The 19,732-nt window shown below is 42.1% G+C and overlaps 1 protein-coding gene across 3 annotated transcripts in view; it reads left to right on the plus strand.

Moving 5' to 3' along the window:
• The window catches only part of Ulk2 (unc-51 like autophagy activating kinase 2), a 112,641-nt gene that overhangs the window by 66,426 nt on the left and 26,483 nt on the right, over nucleotides 1–19,732 (plus strand). For all 3 annotated transcript variants that reach the window (XM_017795870.2, XM_017795826.2, XM_017795835.2), the window contains exons 15-20: nucleotides 895–1,032; nucleotides 13,449–13,594; nucleotides 14,975–15,055; nucleotides 18,055–18,341; nucleotides 18,665–18,852; nucleotides 19,228–19,331. In XM_017795870.2, coding sequence (XP_017651359.1) covers nucleotides 895–1,032; nucleotides 13,449–13,594; nucleotides 14,975–15,055; nucleotides 18,055–18,341; nucleotides 18,665–18,852; nucleotides 19,228–19,331 — 944 coding nt within the window. The remainder of the gene's footprint in view (nucleotides 1–894; nucleotides 1,033–13,448; nucleotides 13,595–14,974; nucleotides 15,056–18,054; nucleotides 18,342–18,664; nucleotides 18,853–19,227; nucleotides 19,332–19,732) is intronic.

Below are 19,732 nucleotides of genomic sequence, written 5' to 3' on the forward strand. Positions count from 1 at the left end.
TATATATATATATGTATATTTATTATTTTTATGTGTATGAGTGTATTGCCTGGATGTATATAAGTGCACCCTGTAGTACAATGCTTGTGGAGGTAAGACAAGGATGTCAAATTCCCTGGAACTGGAGTTACAGACAGTTGTTAGCCACCATGTGAGTACTGGGAACTGAACCCGGGTCCTCTGCAAGAGCAGCCAGTGTTAACCACTGAACCATTTCTCCAGTCCCAACTTCTCTTAATTTAAAATTTTTTCTTTATTGTTGAGATTGTCATATAGGTATATAGTGAAATATTTTATCAAACTCCCACTGTACAGCTCTGTACAGTCCCTAATACATTATAAAATGAATTGAAAGTGAGCTAAGGGCTTACTATTTCTGAATTTCTGAAAAGCGAGGAAGAAGTTGTTACAGTGCTCATGTTCAGATGTGGTCCTCTTCTCAGCTATATGCTGTGAGAGCACAGTAAGCTGTCAGTAGTGAGAGTTGCTGCATTCATGACCTTTATAAATACTCTAGTCATCTTTGCTCTTGAACTCCCTGTACTTTTACCCAACTTATTTACTAAAAATGTTTTTTTTTCTTTTTCCTTTCATATAGTACTAAATAGCAGAATGTGAGTAGATGAAACCATTGCAAATGGTGGGCTTTTCCCATTGTTGTAGAAGAACTTTTTTTCTAGGTTATTGATAAAGTTCTTAGTTTTCAACATGCATATAAATGCCAGAATTCTTGACAGATGTGAGTTTTGGAGGTATATATTTTTTAACAGGGTTATTTCTTATGTATATTCAGAAGTGGTCATTTAGGTTTTTAGAATTTTCTCTAAATATCAATAACATCAAATGAAAGAAAACTATTCTGACCAATTTTTCTTTCTTAAATTATGGTGGCAGGCAGTGTCAACCTACTGTGTCACCTCACAGCGAAACAACCCCAATTCCAGTTCCTACTCAAGTAAGGAATTACCAGCGCATAGAGCAGAATCTTACCTCCACTGCTAGCTCTGGCACAAATCCACATGGATCACCAAGGTAAGCCAGTTTTCTTTCTTTCTTTCTTTCTTTTTTCATTAATACCCAAATATCTGTTTTTTTAAAAAATATTTTATGTGTGCTGGGCGCAGTGGCGCATGCCTTCAATACCAGCACTTGGGAGAAAGAGGAAGGCGGATCTTTGTGAGTTCGAGGCCAGCCTGTTCTACATAGTGAGTTCCAGGACAGCTGGGGCTACAGGGAGACCCTGTAAGTGAACCTGTTTTGTGCAGTGCCTGCGAAGGTCAGAAGAGGGTATTGGCTGCCCTGGAACTGGAGTTTACAGATAATTGTTAGCCACCATGTGGGTGCTGGGAACCAAACCCAGATCCTCTGTTAAGAGCAGAGCAGCAAGTGCTCTTACTGCAGCTCTACAGCCCCTCATAAATCTGTGGGATTTGTTGTTGTTGTTGTTCTTTTTGAGACTTGGTCTTCCTGTAGTCTCAGCTGGCTTGGAATTTACTGTGTAGATACACCTGCCTCTGCTTCCCGCCTGCTGGGATTAAAGGCATGCACCACCATGCCCAGCTCAAAGATCTGTTTTTGTTTTTGTTTTCATTTTCGTTTTTTTGTTGTTGTTGTTTTTGGTCTTTTTTTTTTTTTGAGACAGGGTCTCCTCGTAGCCCCAGCTGGCCTGAACTCACTAGACCAGGCTGGCCTCAAACTCACAGAGATCTGCCTGCCTCTGCCTCTTGAGTGCTGGGATTAAAAGCATACACCACCACGCCTGGCAGCCAGTAGCATCTTTAAATATCACCCGGCTCCAAAGATTTGTTTTTATATATGCTTAGCATATATCTGCCCACAAATGTAATTAGTTTAAAGATTTGAGGAAGAGCCAGGCACGGTAGCTTATACCTTTAATCCTGGAGTTTGAGAGATAGAGCCAGGCAGAACTCTGAGGTGGAGGTCAGTGTTGTTTATATAGTGAGTTCCAGGCCAGCTGGGGGCTACAGGGAGCTGATGTTCCCCCCCCCAAAAAAAATAGTTTGAGAAAGAACTTGGGCTGGGGATGTAGCTCAGCTGGTAGAGTACTTGTCTTGCATGTATAAAGCCATTAATTCAAGAATAAGCACTGAGTAAATGGTGGCAGATGCCTATAATCCTAGCACTTGGGAGTTAGAGGGAAGAGGATCAGAAGTTCAGGGGTATCCTCAACTACGTTCAAGGCCATTCGTAAGCTACATAAGACCCTGGGTTTTTGTTTTTTGGGGTTTTTTTGGTCTTTTTGAGACAGGGTCTCCTAGTAGCCCCAGCTGTCCTGGAACTCACTGTGTGGACCAGGCTGGCCTTGAACTCACAGATATCCGCCTGCCTCTGCCTCCCAAGTGCTGGGATTAAAGGCATGCGCCACCATGCCCGGCTACGACCCGGTTTTTTTTTTGTTTTTGTTTTTGTTGTTGTTGTTGTTGTTTTAAGAGTCAGGCTATGCATTTCTGTAGATTTTCTGCATGTTGTATATTTGTGTCCCATCCTGAGACCACCATTAGGATAATAGTAAAGGACCAGATTTATAAACACAAATAAATAAGACGATCAGTGATGAGAGACTTCATTACAGTCCCACTTCCACAGGGCAAATATAAGTGTGCACATATTCAGGGTTCTGATAGAACAAGAATCACTGTGCCCCATAATAGCCCCACAGAGGCCTAAATCTTAGGGAACTCACTGAGCACAGAAGGAGGAAATAGCACTTCAATTTTGGCAACTTGTTCTCAATATCTGTATGCATAGATACATATTCTCCATAGATAGTCTTTGTGTATGATATAACTTATTAACTGAAAAGCTGTGTCCACCAGTATGAAACTCATATGATCTAACTGTGATAGAATACTATGCAGCTTTTATTCCAACAGAGTAAGGAAGCTAAGAAAAAAAAGAGAAGTTTCCAAGGTGTAATATGAAAGAAAGAGTGTTTAGCAAGTAGTTGTCAAAAGTGTAGTCTGTGGGCCCATAGGTCAAAACTGCTTTCATACTAAGACTTGGACACTGTTTGCTTTTCTCATTGTGTTGATGTATGCATTGATGGTACAGAAAGCAAAAATGAATAGTAATGCTGGTGACTTAGCATGATCAAGGTAGTGACATGCAACTGTACTTTATAATCTTTGCCACCACATACAATGCAAAGGAATGTCCTTGACAAAGGAGCAAAAGTTACCTTCTGAAAATCATAACCCTTGGGCAGAATATTCGCTTGAAGCACTTTTGTTGTAAGACTGTTGCCTTAGGAAAAACATTGTGTGATTGTTGAGATTGTCAACTGAACCAAGATACCCACTTTTTCACTGAGCATTCTTTAAAGAATGACAAACTATGATATAGAAGTTTAGCAGCCATTTTGTTAAAAATGAACTAAGTGTTGCTACTTTGAAGAAAACAAGTGAGGATAAATACTTATGATTAGTTTTAAAATCTAAATTAAAACTTTTGAAGACATAATCTCCACTGTAATGTTGACAATGCTCTTAGTGTTTCCCCAAATATTTCTGTTATGATTTATGGTGACATTTTAATATGAATGTGACTTTTTTTTTTTTTTTGTCTTTTTGAGACAGAGTCTCCCTGTAGCCCCAGCTGTTCTGGAACTCACTGTGTAGACCAAGGCTGGCCTTGAACTCACAGAGATCTGCCTGACTCTGCCTCCCGAGTGCTGGGATTAAAGGCATGCGTCACCACACCCAGCTGAATGTGACTTTTTAAAAAAAATTTAATTTTGCTGGGCATGGTGATGTATGCTTTAATCCCAGCACTTGGGAGGCAGAGGCAGGCAGATCTACACAGTGAGTTCCAGGCCAGCTGGGGCTTCAGGGAGACCCTGTCTCAAAAAGACCAAAGAAAAATTGTATTTTTATATTTTATTTTTATTTTTTATTGAATATTTGTGCTTTTGTACAGTACATTTAATTTAGACCCCCTTCCCTATCTGCACCATCCTTTCTCCTCACCTGTAGATTTCCTACATCTGTCACATATGTTCAAGTGAGTCAAGTTTGTGCTCCAGATGTCCCTCAGTGTGAGTTCATTCACAGGAGCCTGGTCAGTCTATCTAGCATCACTTCCTTAAAGAAGGCCACATCTCCCTCAGACAGCAGTGATCAGTTGTCAATAGTTCCACAGCTAAGGTTGGGACTTCTTACTGATCTCTCCAATTCCAAGTTTCCTGGAAGAATGTTGCTTTTAATACTGTGCAATATATCAGTATTTGAAATATCTGCATGGCTTAGTGAACCAGTATTGCCCAAATGATTAAAAAAAATGTACAGAGGACTGGAGAAATGACTTAGTGGTTAAGAACACCTGATGCTCTTGCAGAGGGACCCAAGTTTGGTTCCCAGCACCCACATGGCAGTTCACAGGAGTCTGTAGCTCCAGTTCCAGAGGAACTTGTGCCCTCTTCTGGCTTCCACATGCATCAGGCACACACATGGTATACCTATATACATGTAGTCAAAACACTCGTACACATAAAATAATAAGTTTTAAAAGAAAGATGCCCATATTAAAGGTTTATTCAAAGTGAAGGCTGCTTTGCAGAATTAACTAAGTACAAATGTTTATGGATACAGTTTCAGATCCCACATGTAGCTAACTCTTGATCTACTGTGGGCCTCTCCCTCCCCTCGTGGGCCGTTGGCCACCGACCCATGAGAACAAAGGGAGCAGAAGTGACAAACGGGGTCAGGATAGCCAGTGAGCATGGAAGGAAAAGACCTTCCGGGAGTCAGTTTCAGTGATACAGCTTGTTTATTCAGTGGGGGTCAGGGAAAAATATAGGGTGGAGATGGTAACCAAAGCTTCAGCTGATAGGTGTTCATAGTATGCTTTATTTACATGTAGTAGGGGGATCCTATCATCTGGCTATAGGGCAATGCCTAATTATCATACAGAAAAAAACCTGGGGGCAGTTTATTGCAGGTAACTATGCCCAAGGTCATGTTCCAAATAAGGCCAGGCATCTGTGCTTGGAGGCACTTTCCAAATAAGGTCAGGCAAAGAGCAGGAAGCTCCCGCTGAGAAAGGGAGTCCTCCATATAGCACCGAGCTCCTTAGAACTATCCGGACATGGTGGACTGCAACCTTAGCAGCAGGGTCCCCCAACATCTCCCCCTGTTTTGTTTTATAATGGAGAAGTGTCATCACAAGCTTTAAGAGTCAACTCATCTATCTTGGGAGAATCCAAAGTCTGATAATTGACCATGACCTGATTGGTAGTAATTTTTGCAATGGTAGTAATTTGTCAGCAAAGAAATTGTATGAAACAGGGAGCAAGCATCAAAATGACACACAGCATGATCAGGGGCTAACAAAGGGTAGGAGCCATGAAAACAAGGGGTTACTAAACCAACCTAATTGTTCAGTGGGTTGAAATCTTGAAAATAGATCGTTACAAAGGTTTTTGAGAGTATTAACCTTGGTCTCAACAACATTTGATTCATTAAAAAAAAAAAAACAGCATTCTTCTCCCAATACTACACGTGTCCATGTCCCGTCCCCCCCCCCCCCCCCCCCCGCCCATGTTCAGCAGTTATTAAGTCTAGTGCTCTTCTGTTTTGGAGCACAACCCCGGAAAGAGAGTTCATTTGCCAATGGAGAGACTCAAGGCTGTCAGTTGTAGATGCCATTGCTAGGTCGAGCTTGTCTCAAAAGTCTCCTGCCAGGTGATGGGTTTGTACAGTGGCACCTAGGGAGAGGGCGAGTCCAAGTCCCACTAGCAGGGAGATGAAGATTTCTCTCTGCGGGCGGGTGTGAAGGAGTAAGGTGGCCTCTTCTTCCTCGAATAAGTATACCTGGGGAGTAATCATTACAGGTACGCAAAAGGTGGACAAAGAGGAGTTAATACAGGGCTGGGTGTTTCCTTTGCACCATAGAAAAAGAGGAGGGGTGACGCATGCTGTCCTGAAGAGAGTAACATTAGTGAGGCTTATTCTTGCTGGAAATGCAAATTAGATAGTTAGCCAATTGTTCAAATAAGGGAATATCCAACAGATGAGAGTTGATGAAATCTTTGTTTCTGGGTAAAGAAGGGTGGTATTAACCGGTACTGCTGTCAGTAAAGGTCTACTGCTGGATGCACAAAAGAAACAGAGGCATTAGGGTGGGTGGTGAAGGGAAGAAAGTTAGCAACATATTGAATGTATTGGCTCCAGGACATTGTTGATCTTATCTGGTCCTGTAGAATAATATTAGGATGAGTTAGCATGGGCTTAGCTACAGGTACAAGCTGTCGAGAGATAGGAAAATCAGCAGTAGGGTAGCTAGAGAATGTGCCTGGGTAGAGCTTTCCCATCACTCTGACACGGCAGCGATTGTCCCATGGATCTGCAACATATATTAGGGAATAGTCATGGTTTCCATAGAGATACTTATTATCTTTCAGGTAAATGGGTCTTTCCTGTCCTGTTATACCCTGATATCCCCCAGTTAATCCTAGTTCCAACCTACAGGGACTGCAATAGTGGCAGCTCCCATAGGTATCAACTTCCTTGAGACATGATGGATCTGTCTGTCAGAAAGGAAAGCAAACGTGTTCATCAGTTTTGTATCTGCTAGCATTTGGGTATATTATGATTTCTATGGGCTTTTGACAGCCCACTAGGGGGCAGTCTGTGGTTCCAATTATTTGATTTTTCCCTTGATATTTTACCCTGACATAAAATCTCCAGAGCATAGTATTGGGTGTGGGGGGGGGTGGTGGCCGAAACATTGGTGTTAAGTAGGGTAAAAATGGCCATGAGAATGACAGAGAAGGAAGCTGGGGGGGGGCGGGCATCTGTGGTGAGCAGTCTCCACCAGATCATGGATCTCTTTCCATGTGATCCGGTGTGGGTTGTGGTGTTGTTTCCTCTTCTTCCTTTTCGTTGTCTCCAACAGAGTCATGCCAGCCATCTTTTTTGTGGGCAGGGAGGTGCCGGACATATCTGGCTGGAACCCAGATAGGCTTTGGTTGATCTTGTGGAAAAACACAAGCAAATCCTCTCCCTGTGGTCAGTAATGGATCTGGTCCTTTCCAGATTCCATCAAGGAGGTCCCTCCATTTAACCATGATGGGTGGTGTGGGGTGTGTCTGGGCCCAGTGTCGGGTGATGGGGGGGGCATCAGAGCCTACACATACATTGAGTACATTAAGGGTAAACAAGGCTAATGCTAATTGAATGTTGGGAGAATGCGTTGTTTGAGCCTGTCTTTGTAGTTGGTCTTTTAAGGTTTTATGTGACCTTTCCACAATGGCTTGTCCTTGTGGGTTATATGGGATGCCAGTGTGATGGGTGAATTTCCAGGCTTCACAAATTTTTTTTTTTTTTGAGACAGGATCTCCCTGTAGCCCCAGCTGTCCTGGAACTCACTATGTAGACCAGGCTGGCCTTGAACTCACAGAGATCCACCTGCCTCTGCCTCCCAAGTGCTGGGATTAAAGGCGTGTGCCACCACGCCCGGCTCACAAAATTTTTTAAATAGAGAGATGGTAAATGCTGGGACATTATCCGTCTTTAGTTGTGAGGGGAGGCCCATGATAGCATGTAATATATTAGATTTTTTGAACTTTCACCAGTTTGGGAAGTAGCCTAAAGGAAGTGGGAGCATGTGTCTATAGTTATAAATACTGTATTTTTGTCTGCCGAATTGGGGGTTACATCAATTTGCCAGAGCGTGTTAGATTTTAGCCCCCGAGGATTGGTGCCCATCTGTTGTGTGGGGGTATGTATCATTGATATACAGGAAGAACAGGTTTTAATAATGTGTTTAAGTTGTTTGAGGGGAATGTGGGGGAATCTGAGATGGAGCCCTCATAAATTAATGTGGGTGGCATGGTGGAGGTGCTGGGCGCCTGTTATGCTGGTGGAGAATGTTCCAGCGGTGGCTACCTCATCTGCTATGGCATTTCCTTCAGTAAGAGGAACTGGGAGGGAGGAGTGGGACCTGTTATGCTGGACAAATAATGGAGCCATCCATTTTTGTAGCGGTGTAGAAATTTTAATTAGCAAGGGTGAGAAGGGGTTGCTATCTATCTTGACAAAGGAGCAACCTAGCCATGGGAGTAAATTAACAGCGTAAATGGTGTCAGAATAAAGGTTGAAGGGTTCATCAATCTTGTTAAGGGCCATAAGATGGCAAAGAGCTCTTTAAATTGTGGAGATTTATCAGACAGAGGCTGAAAATATATCATGGGGGGGTCATTAGGGGAGTCGTATATGACCAATGCCGCCCCCCTTTTTCCCCCATCTGTAAAGGCTGTTGTAGTATTTTTAATGGGTCTTCAGCAGAAGAGCCGAGGTAGGAGCCAGCAAAGTACCAGAATAACTGACATCCATTTATCTTTGGGGTAGTGATTATCAGTCTGTCCTGGGAAGCCTATTAAGCTAATTGAAAAAGAGGAATGATGTTTTAGGAGCCATTGTACATCTGATAATGGGAAGGGGATAATGAGGGTATCAGGTTCTTTTCCTATAATCTGTAGGGATCTGAAGGGTGTCTACTTCTATAAGAAAACGAGGAGCACCCCCTACTGGCATATGAAGCCATTCTAGTACTCCCTGTGGCTGATAAATTTCTCCCACCATGGTGGGGGAGGAGTTAAAAATTAAGAGTTGAACCAGTACCTTGGGGTCATATCTGGCTAGTGTTGCCTTTTGGAAGTGGTTATTATTTGGAGAGCCTTTTTGGCATCTGGGTTTAGATACTGTCTGGAGGCTGGGTTTTTGTCTCTCTTTAGGAGATTAAAGAGTGGCTGTAATTGACTTGGGGGGGATGGGAAGCCAGGGCCTTAGCCAATTAATGTTGCCTAAAAAGCTCTGAAAGGAATTAGGGGTAAGGGGAAGGGGGAGTATCCAGGATAGATTTAAGGTGTCTAACAGTAGTAGGCATTCAGTCCCCAGGAAGGTAATGGGGGGAACTGATTGTATCTTATTTATGGCTATCATAAGATCTCTTGTTTCTAGGGTGTTTATCATAGAATTTCTCAGGTCCTCCAGAGAGGAATCCTCGTCTTGCCAGACCAAGAGGTCATCCATGTAATGATAAACATGTAGGCCTTTTTTCAGAAGGGGTGAGAGTGCATTTGCAACGGCCTCCAGGCAGGTTGTAGGGCTATTTGCCATACCCTGTGGCAGAACTTGCCATTCATATCGATCGGCTGGCCCAGAATTGTTCATTTTTGGAACTGAGAAGGCAAAATGGTGGCAATCATTGTTATGTAAACAGATGAAGACTAAGCAGTCTTTTATATCTAGGACTAACAGGGGTGTATTAATGGGGATGGCAGAGATCATGGGCAGGCCTCTTTGGGGTGATCCCCATATTTTCATGGTTTTGTTTATGGCTCTGAGGTCTTGTAGCAGTCGCCATGCCCCTCTCTTTTTCTTTATTACAAAGACTGGGGTGTTCCATGGGCTCCTGGAGGGCCTAATGTGACTCAGCTGTCTGGTAATCAACAGTGGCCATTAGGATTGGGGTTTTTTTTGTTTTAGGAACCTCATATGATCATCTATTTGAAGGCACTCTCCTTCAGATCCACTGGCAAGAACTACATTGAGGTCTTCCAGGACATCTCGTCCTATGAGATTTGTGGCTATATCTGCAATCAGGGGTCTTATCGTGCGGACCTCTCCATCAGGATCCTCCCATTTATAGAAGTTTTTTTAGTGATGAATCCTCGGGAGGGGCCTTCTACTCCCATCAGTTGAGGTCCCGGTATTAACTCCCAGTGTGGGGGAACCTCAGAGCACCTTAAAATGGTTTTATCAGCCCCAGTGTCAAGGAGGCATTTGAAAGGATTATTGTCTATTTTTATGGTTAATTTTGGATGGGTATTTTCTGTAATGCTGGTTACCCATAATGTTTGTGGCTTCCCTCTTGTTAGCGGGGCTGAGGGTTGCCCCAAGAGGAGTTTAAAAGTGGCAAAAGTTTGCCATCTCTGTCATATTTAGATTTACAATACTTTTTCCAGTGAAAGCCCTTTCTACAGCGAGGACAGAAGGTTTTAGGAGGTCAAGGGGCAACCGAACCATTTTTGGGGCAATTTTCTTTCCAGTGTCCAGTTTCCCCATATTTAAAACATTTTGAGTTGGGTTGGGTTGCAGCTATAAAGGCCTGGGCAAGGGAGGAGGCCTGGTATGCAGCAGTCCCAATGTCAAGGGTGGCCACAATCCATTTGTCGTAATGTTCATTTTTTAGTACCTGGGATGCTTGTCTGTGTTCAGGGGTCATCCCTTCCCAGACGATGTTGTTTAGAAGCATTGCTTTGGCTGTGGGGTCTGTTATTTTTCTATCTAAACTGGCCTGCACTCTTAGTATAAAATCTGGGAGGGTTTCAGTTAGTTTTTGTTTTAGGAAGGTTAATGAAGCAGTCTCTTCAGGCCCTGTGGACAAGGGGGTTAGGCGGTCCCAGGCCTATAGTGCACATAAGCAGACCTGTTCAAAACAGCTGGCAGGAATCACTGCTTGTTGAAGTCCTGTGGAAAAATTGCCCTGACCGAACAGTTGGTCATAATTCCAATTTATGAATCCACATGGTGGATCTTGCCCTTGTTGTGGTCTTAGTTGTTGATTATGTATGTCAATCTTTTTAGCGTGTATCAGGCATTCATCTCTAAATAAAGCCTCCCATTTTGTACAAATAATGGACTGGGGAGTGTGGATCGACAGATATCTCTCCAGTCCTGGGAGGTTAGGAGGCTAGTATTAAAGGTTTGTAATATAGATTTGGTCCATGGAGCATGGATCCCGTCCTTGCAGACAGCTTGACAGTAGTTCTTTTAAGTCTGCTGCCAGGAGTGGGTACCAAGCCAATGGACATTGTCTTGTTATTTGTAGGTTAATGGGGAAGGCTTCTGTAGGTGGGCTTTTTGGGTCATTGTGGCTGAGGATTTGGGAGGTAATAGCTCCCATTATCCCTGAGATTACAGAGCCGTTCAATGGCTGTGGGGGGTGGCGCCGCAGATGGTGGTGCTGGCGGTGAAGGGGGAAGAGGATTTATCTGGGAGTCTTTGGAAGTTTTTGAAATCTGGGTTTTAATATCTGGGCCTTTGTCTTCCTCAGTCCATGAGGATTTGTAGCGGGGAAGAGGGGGGTAAAGGTTATTTTTGTTGATAGGTGGTTTTTGTCTGACTTGTTCAATTTTTATTTTTGGGGCTGTTCAATCTGTTACTGGGCAATCTTCAGGATCTTTTTCTTTATTTGAACTCTCCCCCTTATTATCCTGTAATTGCTACCACTATATGCTTAATATCAAGGGAGTATCATAGTTATTTGGAAATGCTACCAAAATATTTTCACTTTCCTAGGACATGCCTGTGTAAGCTTGGTTCTTTTTCATGTATTTTACCCCAAATAATATAGTAAATGGCAACTTGAATGCCAAATTACGAAAATTCAAATGTGGTAGCACATGCCTTTAGTCCTTGGGAGGCAAAGGTAGGCGGATCTCTGAGTTCAAAGCCAGCTTGGTCTACATAGCAAGTTCCAGGCCAGCTGGGGATACAGGGAGACGCTGTCTCAAAAAGACACACAGAAAAAAAATTTCAAATGTCTTTTTTTTGAAGCAGGGTCTCCCTGTATCCCCAGCTATCCTGGAACTGACTATGTAGACCAGGCTGGCCTTGAACTCACAGAGATCCACCTGCCTCTGCCTCCCAAGTGCTGGGACCACAGGCATGCACCACCACGCCCAGCCAAATGTCTTCTTTTAAGCAAGTTTTTAAAGATCTGTAGAAAAGTAAATACTGTGTTTCCATTATTTTTTCCTCTGTTTTTTCTCTTTTAAATAGAATTTTTCAGTTTCATACTATATATTTTGATCGTATTTAGATTCCCTCCCATATCCGTACCCCTCCTTACTACCTCTCACCACCACCAAATTTTCCATGCTCTAAAACTTGGGAGGCAGAGGCAGGCGGATCTCTGTGAGTTCAAGGCCAGCCTGGTCTACATAGTGAGTTCCAGGACAGCTGGGGCTACAGGAAGATACTGCTTCAAAAAGACAAAAAATAAAAAATTTCCATACTCTAATATATCTGTTAAGGCCTATAGAGTCAGGTTTGTGTCCCCAAATGCCTTTTAGTGTGGAGTCATCCACTGGAGCCTGCTTAACCTACCAAGAGATTTTCTCTGCCCATCCCAGCAGCCATTTGTACCACAATTTCTGTAGATAGAGTTGGAGCTTCTTATCCACTTCCCCATGTCTGGCTTGAGCTTACATGGGATTTGTGCATACTGTCACCATTGCTGTGACTTCAGACGTGTAACTGACTAGCTGTATGGAAAGCTGTTTCTTTGTAGTAATCCACCTCCTCTGACTCTTACATAAATCTTTCTGCCTCCTCTTCCACAATGATCTGTGAGCCTTAAGAGGCAGAAATTGACATAGGTGTCTGTTCAGGTATAAACCATCTGCAGCCTCTTATTCTCTGCACATTGGCCAGTTATGGTTCTCTGTGTCTGCTGTATAAGGAATCTTCTCTGGTAAGAGTTGAGAGGTGCATTGATCTGTAGGTATAAAAATCAGTCATTAGAGTCAGGCATGGTGGCACACCCCTTTTAGTCCCAGCACTTGGGAGGCAGAGGCAGGCAGATCTCTGTGAGATCAAGGCCAGCCTGGTCTACATAGCAAGTTCCAGGCCAGCTGGGGCTATAGGGAGCTCTTGTCTCAAAAAGAAAAAAAAAAGTCATTAGAAATTCGTTTAATACCATATTTATATAGGAGAATAATTGTAATAGATTCTCCCCCGTGGTCTGTGGGCCATCTAGCCTCAGGTTCCTAGGCCTGATATCATTGTCAAGTGTGGGCTCCATCCTGTGAAGCAGACCTTAAATCCAATTAGAAAGTAGTATAATATTAGTGTCACTATTGCACCAATGGACATATCTTGCCATGCCAGTTGTTGTAACTCACAGGACTCACTGCTAGGTATTTCATGATAAATTTTCTCTTCAGGTAGCTTGCATAGCACCTTCTAACACTATGAAAGCTCCTTGTTTGTTCTAGAATCCAACAATAGGGTCTTAACTGTGAAGTTCTGGTGTTTCCCACTAATTTAATTTCTGGAAAATATACTTATCATAACCTTAGGTTAATTATAATTCACTCATTTTTTATTTTAAAATCAATATTTATGCACCACCGTGCCTGGCCTTTTTTGGTCTTTTTGAGACATGGTTTCCCTGTAACCCCAGCTGGCCTGGAATTCATTATGTAGACCAGCCTGGCCTTGAACTCACGGAGATCCAGTCCCTCTGCCTCCTGAGTGCTGGGATTAAAGGCGTTCACCACAATACCCAGTTTTTGTTAGTGTTTTAAAACACTCTTCTATATGGAATGTTGTTAGGAAATATTAGAAAAAAAATAAAATAACAGAAATAAAGTGGGATCCTAGATCCTGCCAGACAGGAAGTAATTATCTTTTTCTTTCCAGATCTGCAGTGGTCCGAAGGTCTAACACCAGTCCCATGGGCTTCCTCAGACTGGGGTCCTGCTCCCCTGTGCCAGCAGACACAGTACAGACAGTAGGACGAAGACTCTCTACTGGCTCTTCTAGGCCTTACTCACCATCCCCTTTAGGTAAGAAGAATGTAATTATTTTAAGTCTTTTTTTCCTATAACAAAGCTGAAGGGCACATTTTCTCAAGGAAAACTAGTCGTGATGGCTGTGCTTCTGCTGATTGTAGGCCATATCCCTCCCATCCTTTGTACTGTATCCCACTTCCAACTTCCCCTTACAAATCTTTGTATTAGGGAGATGAATCAGTAGTTAAAGCATTTGCCAGGCAACCATGAAGCCCAGATGTTTTTGGATCCACAGGATCCATGTAAATGCTAGGCGGGCAGGGTGGCCCACTTGTAATTTCAGACTCAGAAGGCAGACATAGGAGATCTCTCACCTCCACCTGCAAGCTAGTTAGCCAGAGTAGCTGTATCAGTGAGCTCTAGGTTTAAATGAGAGACCCGGACTCCTAGATTTAAGGTAGAAGAGTGAGAAAGATTCCCATTATCAACCTCAGGCCTACATAATACACACACATGAAAAGAAGAAAAAAAAGATTTTTTTTTAATCTTTTTATTTGGGGCTGGAGAGATGGCTCAGTGGTTAAGAGCACTGACTGTTCTTGACGAAGACCCAGGTTCAATTCCCAGCACCCATACGGTGGCTAACAACCATCTGTAACTCCAGTTCCAGGAGAGCCAACGACCTCTTCTCACGTCCTAGGGCACTGCACAACATGAAGGCACTTACACATGCAGTCAATACATTCATACACATAAAAATAATAATTAAAAAAAATCTTCTAACCAAATCTTAGCCTTCCTTCATTTCTACAGAAGTTCCTGAAGTACCCCATGGTCTCCAAAGAAAAGATTCAAACCTTCTTCTAAAAGTCAAAAAGGCCTGTTGCCTTATCACTTGGACATTGCCCTTTCTTATTTTAAACATGTCTCTTGTCTATGTAAACACCCTGAAACTTCCTTGCTCAAGGTCAGTTTGTATTCTTAGGGAGGTGGCTATAAAGAAGGTATTGTAATACAAAAGATTGCCTGGGGAACTACCTAAGAAGGCTAAAAGGGAGGGTCAGGAGGAGGTGGGGAGGGTCTCAGACCAAGGTGCAGGTCTGACATTTGGGAAAGGAGAGTGAAAAGGAGGGGAAATTAGGAAAAAAGAGTCTCAGACTATAGCAAATCCTAAGAAAGCTTTATCTAGACTATAAGAATAGTGCTAAACACTGAGTTGTCACGAGAGTTCTCTGACCAGTTGAATAAGCCTGAATTTGTTGATGGCTAGTATAAGTCTTCAGGAGTCTGGCCTCAGCACAAATGTGATATAAGAAGACTGCACCTGGGCTGTCAGTCAGCTGGGCCTTGCAGTCTGACAAGCCCCACTTTTATGCAAACTCTTGTATTTTTACCTTATATACTTACCTGTTTTTTCCATCTCTCACTTCCTAGTTGGTACCATTCCTGAGCAGTTTAGTCAGTGCTGCTGTGGGCATCCTCAGGGCCATGAATCCAGGAGTAGACACTCCTCAGGTAAGAAAATAGAATCTTCTATTAATTTTATTTGAGTGGATTTGAGTTAATGTTTTTCCTGTCTTTATCAAACAGAATTGGAGGCTGGAGAGATGGCTCAACAGTTAAGAGCACTGGTTGCTCTTGTAGAGGACCTGAGTTCAATTCCTAGCACCCACATGGTAGCTAACAACCATCCATAACTCCAGTTCCAGAGAGTCTGATGCCTTCTCACCTCCACAGGCATTGCACACACAAGTGCATTTGCACACACACTTGTGAGGTAGAACACTCATAAAATAACAATAAAAACAGAATTGATATGAACTATTTGCTATGTTTTAGAATTTTGGTCTATTTTTAAAGCAAATTATATAGTTGGTATCTCCCTGTGGGAATAAGATTCCTTTATAATAATAACTATTAAGAAACCAAGGAGCTGGGTATCTAGCTCAGTTGGTAAGGTGCTTGTTTATCATGCACATAGCCTTATGTTCAGTCCTCAGTACCACATAAAAATAGGCATAGTGGCACATGCCTATAATCGAAGAACTCTGGAGGTAGAGATGAGAGGATCAGAATTTCAAGCTCATCCATAACTCTATAGCAATTTGGAGGCCAGCCTGGGCTATATGAATCGCCAAAAAAAAAAAAAAACCAAAACAAAGGAATTTAAAAAAAAAGATGTTTATTGCCAGGCGTGGTGGCACAAGCACTTGGGAGGCAGAGGCAGGCAGAGCTCTGTGAGTTCAAGGCCAGCCTGGTCTACACAGTGAGTTCCAGAACAGCTGAGGCTACAGGGAGACCCTGCTTCAAAAAGACACACACAAAAAAGATGTTTATTGTGTAATAAAGATGCTTTATTATGTAATATATATTCCTGGAAATGTACATATATACTTATATTTTATAAGTCATGTATGGGCATGTAAAAAGTCCAGTAATTGGGACTAGAGGGATGGCTCAGCAGTTGAAAACACTGGCTGTTCTTGCAGAAGACCTGGGTTCGAATCCCAGTACCCACATGGCAACTAACAGCTGTTTGTAACCCCAGTTTCATGGGATCCAACGGCCTCTTCTGTCCTCCATGGGCATTGCATGACACGGGTACACTAACATACATGCAGGCAATACACTCATACACATAAAATAAAAATAATAAAATATTTTTTTAAAAAGAGTTCAGTAATTGAAGTAATTCTATATTTTTAAAAATCCACTCATTTTTAGGTTTAATTTTTTTCTTTAAAGTAAAATTTAACTCCTGAACATCGCATATACCACAAATTTTGCTTTTTTATTAAATTTATTTCTATAAAAGGTAGAACACAGTTATGAAAAAGTGACCATTAGGTTTGGAATGAGATCAGCGGGAGTGGTCTCAGTAGCCAAGCTCCTATTGGGATCTATTTTTGTTGTTATTGTTGAGGGTTTTTTTGAACTCCCAAGAATGTGTAAGTGGAACATAAATATTAGTGACCTTTATTTGTGACAGCACGGTTTATGTGAAAAGAGATGCCTAGTCTCCTAAGCTGTTTGGGTTTTTTTTTTTTTTGATTGTGTGCTTGAGACAAGGTCTTGCATTGAATTCCAAGCTGCTGTTAAACTTGAGCTCTTCCTGCCTCAGTCTCCTAAGTGTGAGAGTACAAGCATGTACAAGCCACCAAACCTGGCTTCAGTGTTTGCATGCCCTTAATGTTATTGGTGATAGTTTGGTTTGCGTAAACTCCAGACAATATGTAAGTGGTCACTAAGTGACCTTTGTTTGGTAACAGCATAGTTTATGTGAGAAAAGGATGACTAGTCTTCTAAATTCATTTCTATCTATCTATCTATCTATCTATCTATCTATCTATCTATCTATCTATCATCTATCATCTATCTATCTATCTTATCTATATTCAGTGCTAGCTAGGAAAGTGTTCTACTACTGAACAACATCTCCAGCCAGGCTCTTTATACTTTAGTGGGACCTTAAAAGTCAAGAAAATCAGGACTGGCAAGATGGCTCAACCAGTAAAGGTGCCAAGCCTGACAACCTGAATTCAGTCCCTGAGTCTCACTCGGTGGAAGGAGAGAACCACCTCCCACAAGTTGTCCTCTGACCTCCACACGTATTGTGGCATGTGTGTGCCCAAATAACACACAAATAAATTTGAAAAATAAAAACAGAGTCAAGAAATCTGTTGACAAATATTTGCTTTGTAGAGAATCTGAACTCTAGGTTTTAAATATGTTGCTAATAAAACTGACAAAGTATCTTTATGCTTGTTATTTTTAGACAAAACCCTGATTTATTACCGTTACAGTCTTCTAATATTGTTTGAAAATTTCTTATAGTTGGTATGTAAGAAAAGAAAATAATTATATTGTTAAACCCAAGTATGCATTCATTTGAAGAATTAAAATCAGGAGTCAGAATTCCTATTTTAAAATTTGCCTTCTTGCCGGGTATGGTGGCGCACACCTTTAATCCCAGCACTCAGGAGGCAGAGGCAGGTTGGATCTCTGTGAGTTCAAGGACAGCCTGGTCTACATAGTGAGTTCCAGGACAGCTGGGGCTACAGGGAGACCCTGTCTCAAAAAGACAAAAAAAAATTGCCTTCTTAGGGCTGGGGAACTGACTGCATGGGTAAAGCAGTTGCTGCGTAAGTGTGAAGACTGAGTTCGAATCCCCAGAACACATATAAAGCTGGATATGATAACATAAGTCTGTAATGCCACTGCCCCTACTTCTGGATGGGCCAGTCCCTGGAAACTGGCAGGTCAACTAGCTTTGTGTGTGCACAGACAACAAAGAGCCTCAAACAAGGTGGAAGATGAGGACCAACCTGATTTATCCTCTGACTGCCACACAGGCCCTCATACACAGGAGCTTGCATGTGTGCGCGCACGCATACGCACACGCACACGCACACGCACACGCACATGCACATGCACACTGCCCTCTTATTTCCTAGGTTTTGGTTCTGCACTCCTTCACTATGGGTTAATGTAATGTTGAATTCATTTGTTGATAGGTTCTCCGGTGCCACAGGCTCAGTCACCACAGTCTCTCTTGCTGGGTGCTAGATTGCAGAGCGCCCCCACCCTCACGGATATCTATCAGAACAAGCAGAAGCTCAGAAAGCAGCACTCTGACCCCGTGTGCCCATCCCATGCTGGGGCTGGGTACAGTTACTCACCTCAGCCTAGTCGACCTGGCAGCCTTGGAACCTCTCCTACCAAGCACATGGGGTCCTCTCCTCGGAGTTCTGACTGGTTCTTTAAAACGCCTTTACCAACAATCATTGGCTCTCCTACTAAGGTGTGTTTCTTAAACCCTTTTATATATCATGAGCTGGTACTTTATGGAAAGAATTCTTCATGAGACTAATTGCAGTTAATTATAATTTCAGTGAGCAGTTACTGGTTCAAGTGCTTTCTGTGCATATCACTAGTATTCAGTAAAGGAGGTTGAGCCTTATAGAGCTTATAGGAACTGTCCAAGGTCACACAGCTATAAATAGAAAAGCCAGTGTTTGAATCCATGCCCGACTCCCAAGTCTATACTCATGAGCAGTATACCATATATCCTGTCAAAAATAAAATTTCATAGATCATGTTAACTAGCTTATTATGTTTCTTTAGACCACAGCTCCTTTCAAAATCCCTAAAACACAAGCGTCTTCCAACTTGTTAGCCTTGGTTACTCGTCATGGACCTGCTGAAGGCCAGTCCAAAGATGGAAGTGACCCTCGTGAATGTTCCCATTGCCTCTTAGTACAAGGAGGTGAGAGGCATCGATCTGATCAGCAAAGCAAGGCAATATTTGGCAGGTAAAAGGCTATTCCTTCTTTAACCTTAAACATGAAAACTAATCCCACAATCAAAGTACTATGTTATGAAAAGCAACCAGAATACATTAGTCAGTCAGTGGTTTATGCCATGCAATTAATATGTACTATATACATTTGGAATATCTGAAAACTACATGTTTCCTGTGACTGTGTAAATAGAGTTCCTTTTGAGATTCTTGAATAGTCTATTTCTGTTTTTATTTTGGTTATGGAAATTTATCTCTACTCTAAATCATTTTGCATCCATTTTGTTTGTTTGTTTCCTTGTTCTGTTCTCTGAATCCCTATTAACTCATTTGTTGTTGTTGTTGTTTTAATATGCTTTCTCATTATTCACATCACTATTCCTTTTAGATCTGTCAGTACTGGGAAGTTATCAGACCAGCAAGTAAAAGCACCTTTAAGTGGACACCAGGGCAGCATGGATAGTTTAAATACAGAACGACCAATGGATGTAGGTAAGAAAAATCTAGGTTTTTTTTTAGACAGTTTTTTGTTAGCATATGCATTAGTTTATTACTTTTACAATAAAGTGTTACAAACTTGATGGCTTAGAACAACACAGATATATTATTCTATAGTTGTAGAGATCACCTTGTCATCTGTCTTCTCAGTACCCATGAAGGCAAAAATTTTCTCAGTATCGTGATGATCAACAGTCTATGATTTGGAAGGATTTCTGGTGAAAAAATTTTTGTCAGTATGACCATCCTGGCCAAAATTAACCTAAAACAAATATTACTGAGCTGTTTTTTGTTTGTTTGTTTGTTTGTTTTTGTTTTTTACAGCATCCAGATCCTAGGTAGAACCAGTTGCCAGCCAGGGGGCAGTTCCTGTCTGGCTTTCCTGCAAGCCCCTG

The sequence above is a fragment of the Nannospalax galili genome, unplaced genomic scaffold (genome assembly GCF_000622305.1).
Source record: "Nannospalax galili isolate Female #2095 unplaced genomic scaffold, S.galili_v1.0 scaffold530, whole genome shotgun sequence".
In the NCBI taxonomy this organism is placed as follows: Eukaryota; Metazoa; Chordata; class Mammalia; order Rodentia; family Spalacidae; genus Nannospalax; species Nannospalax galili.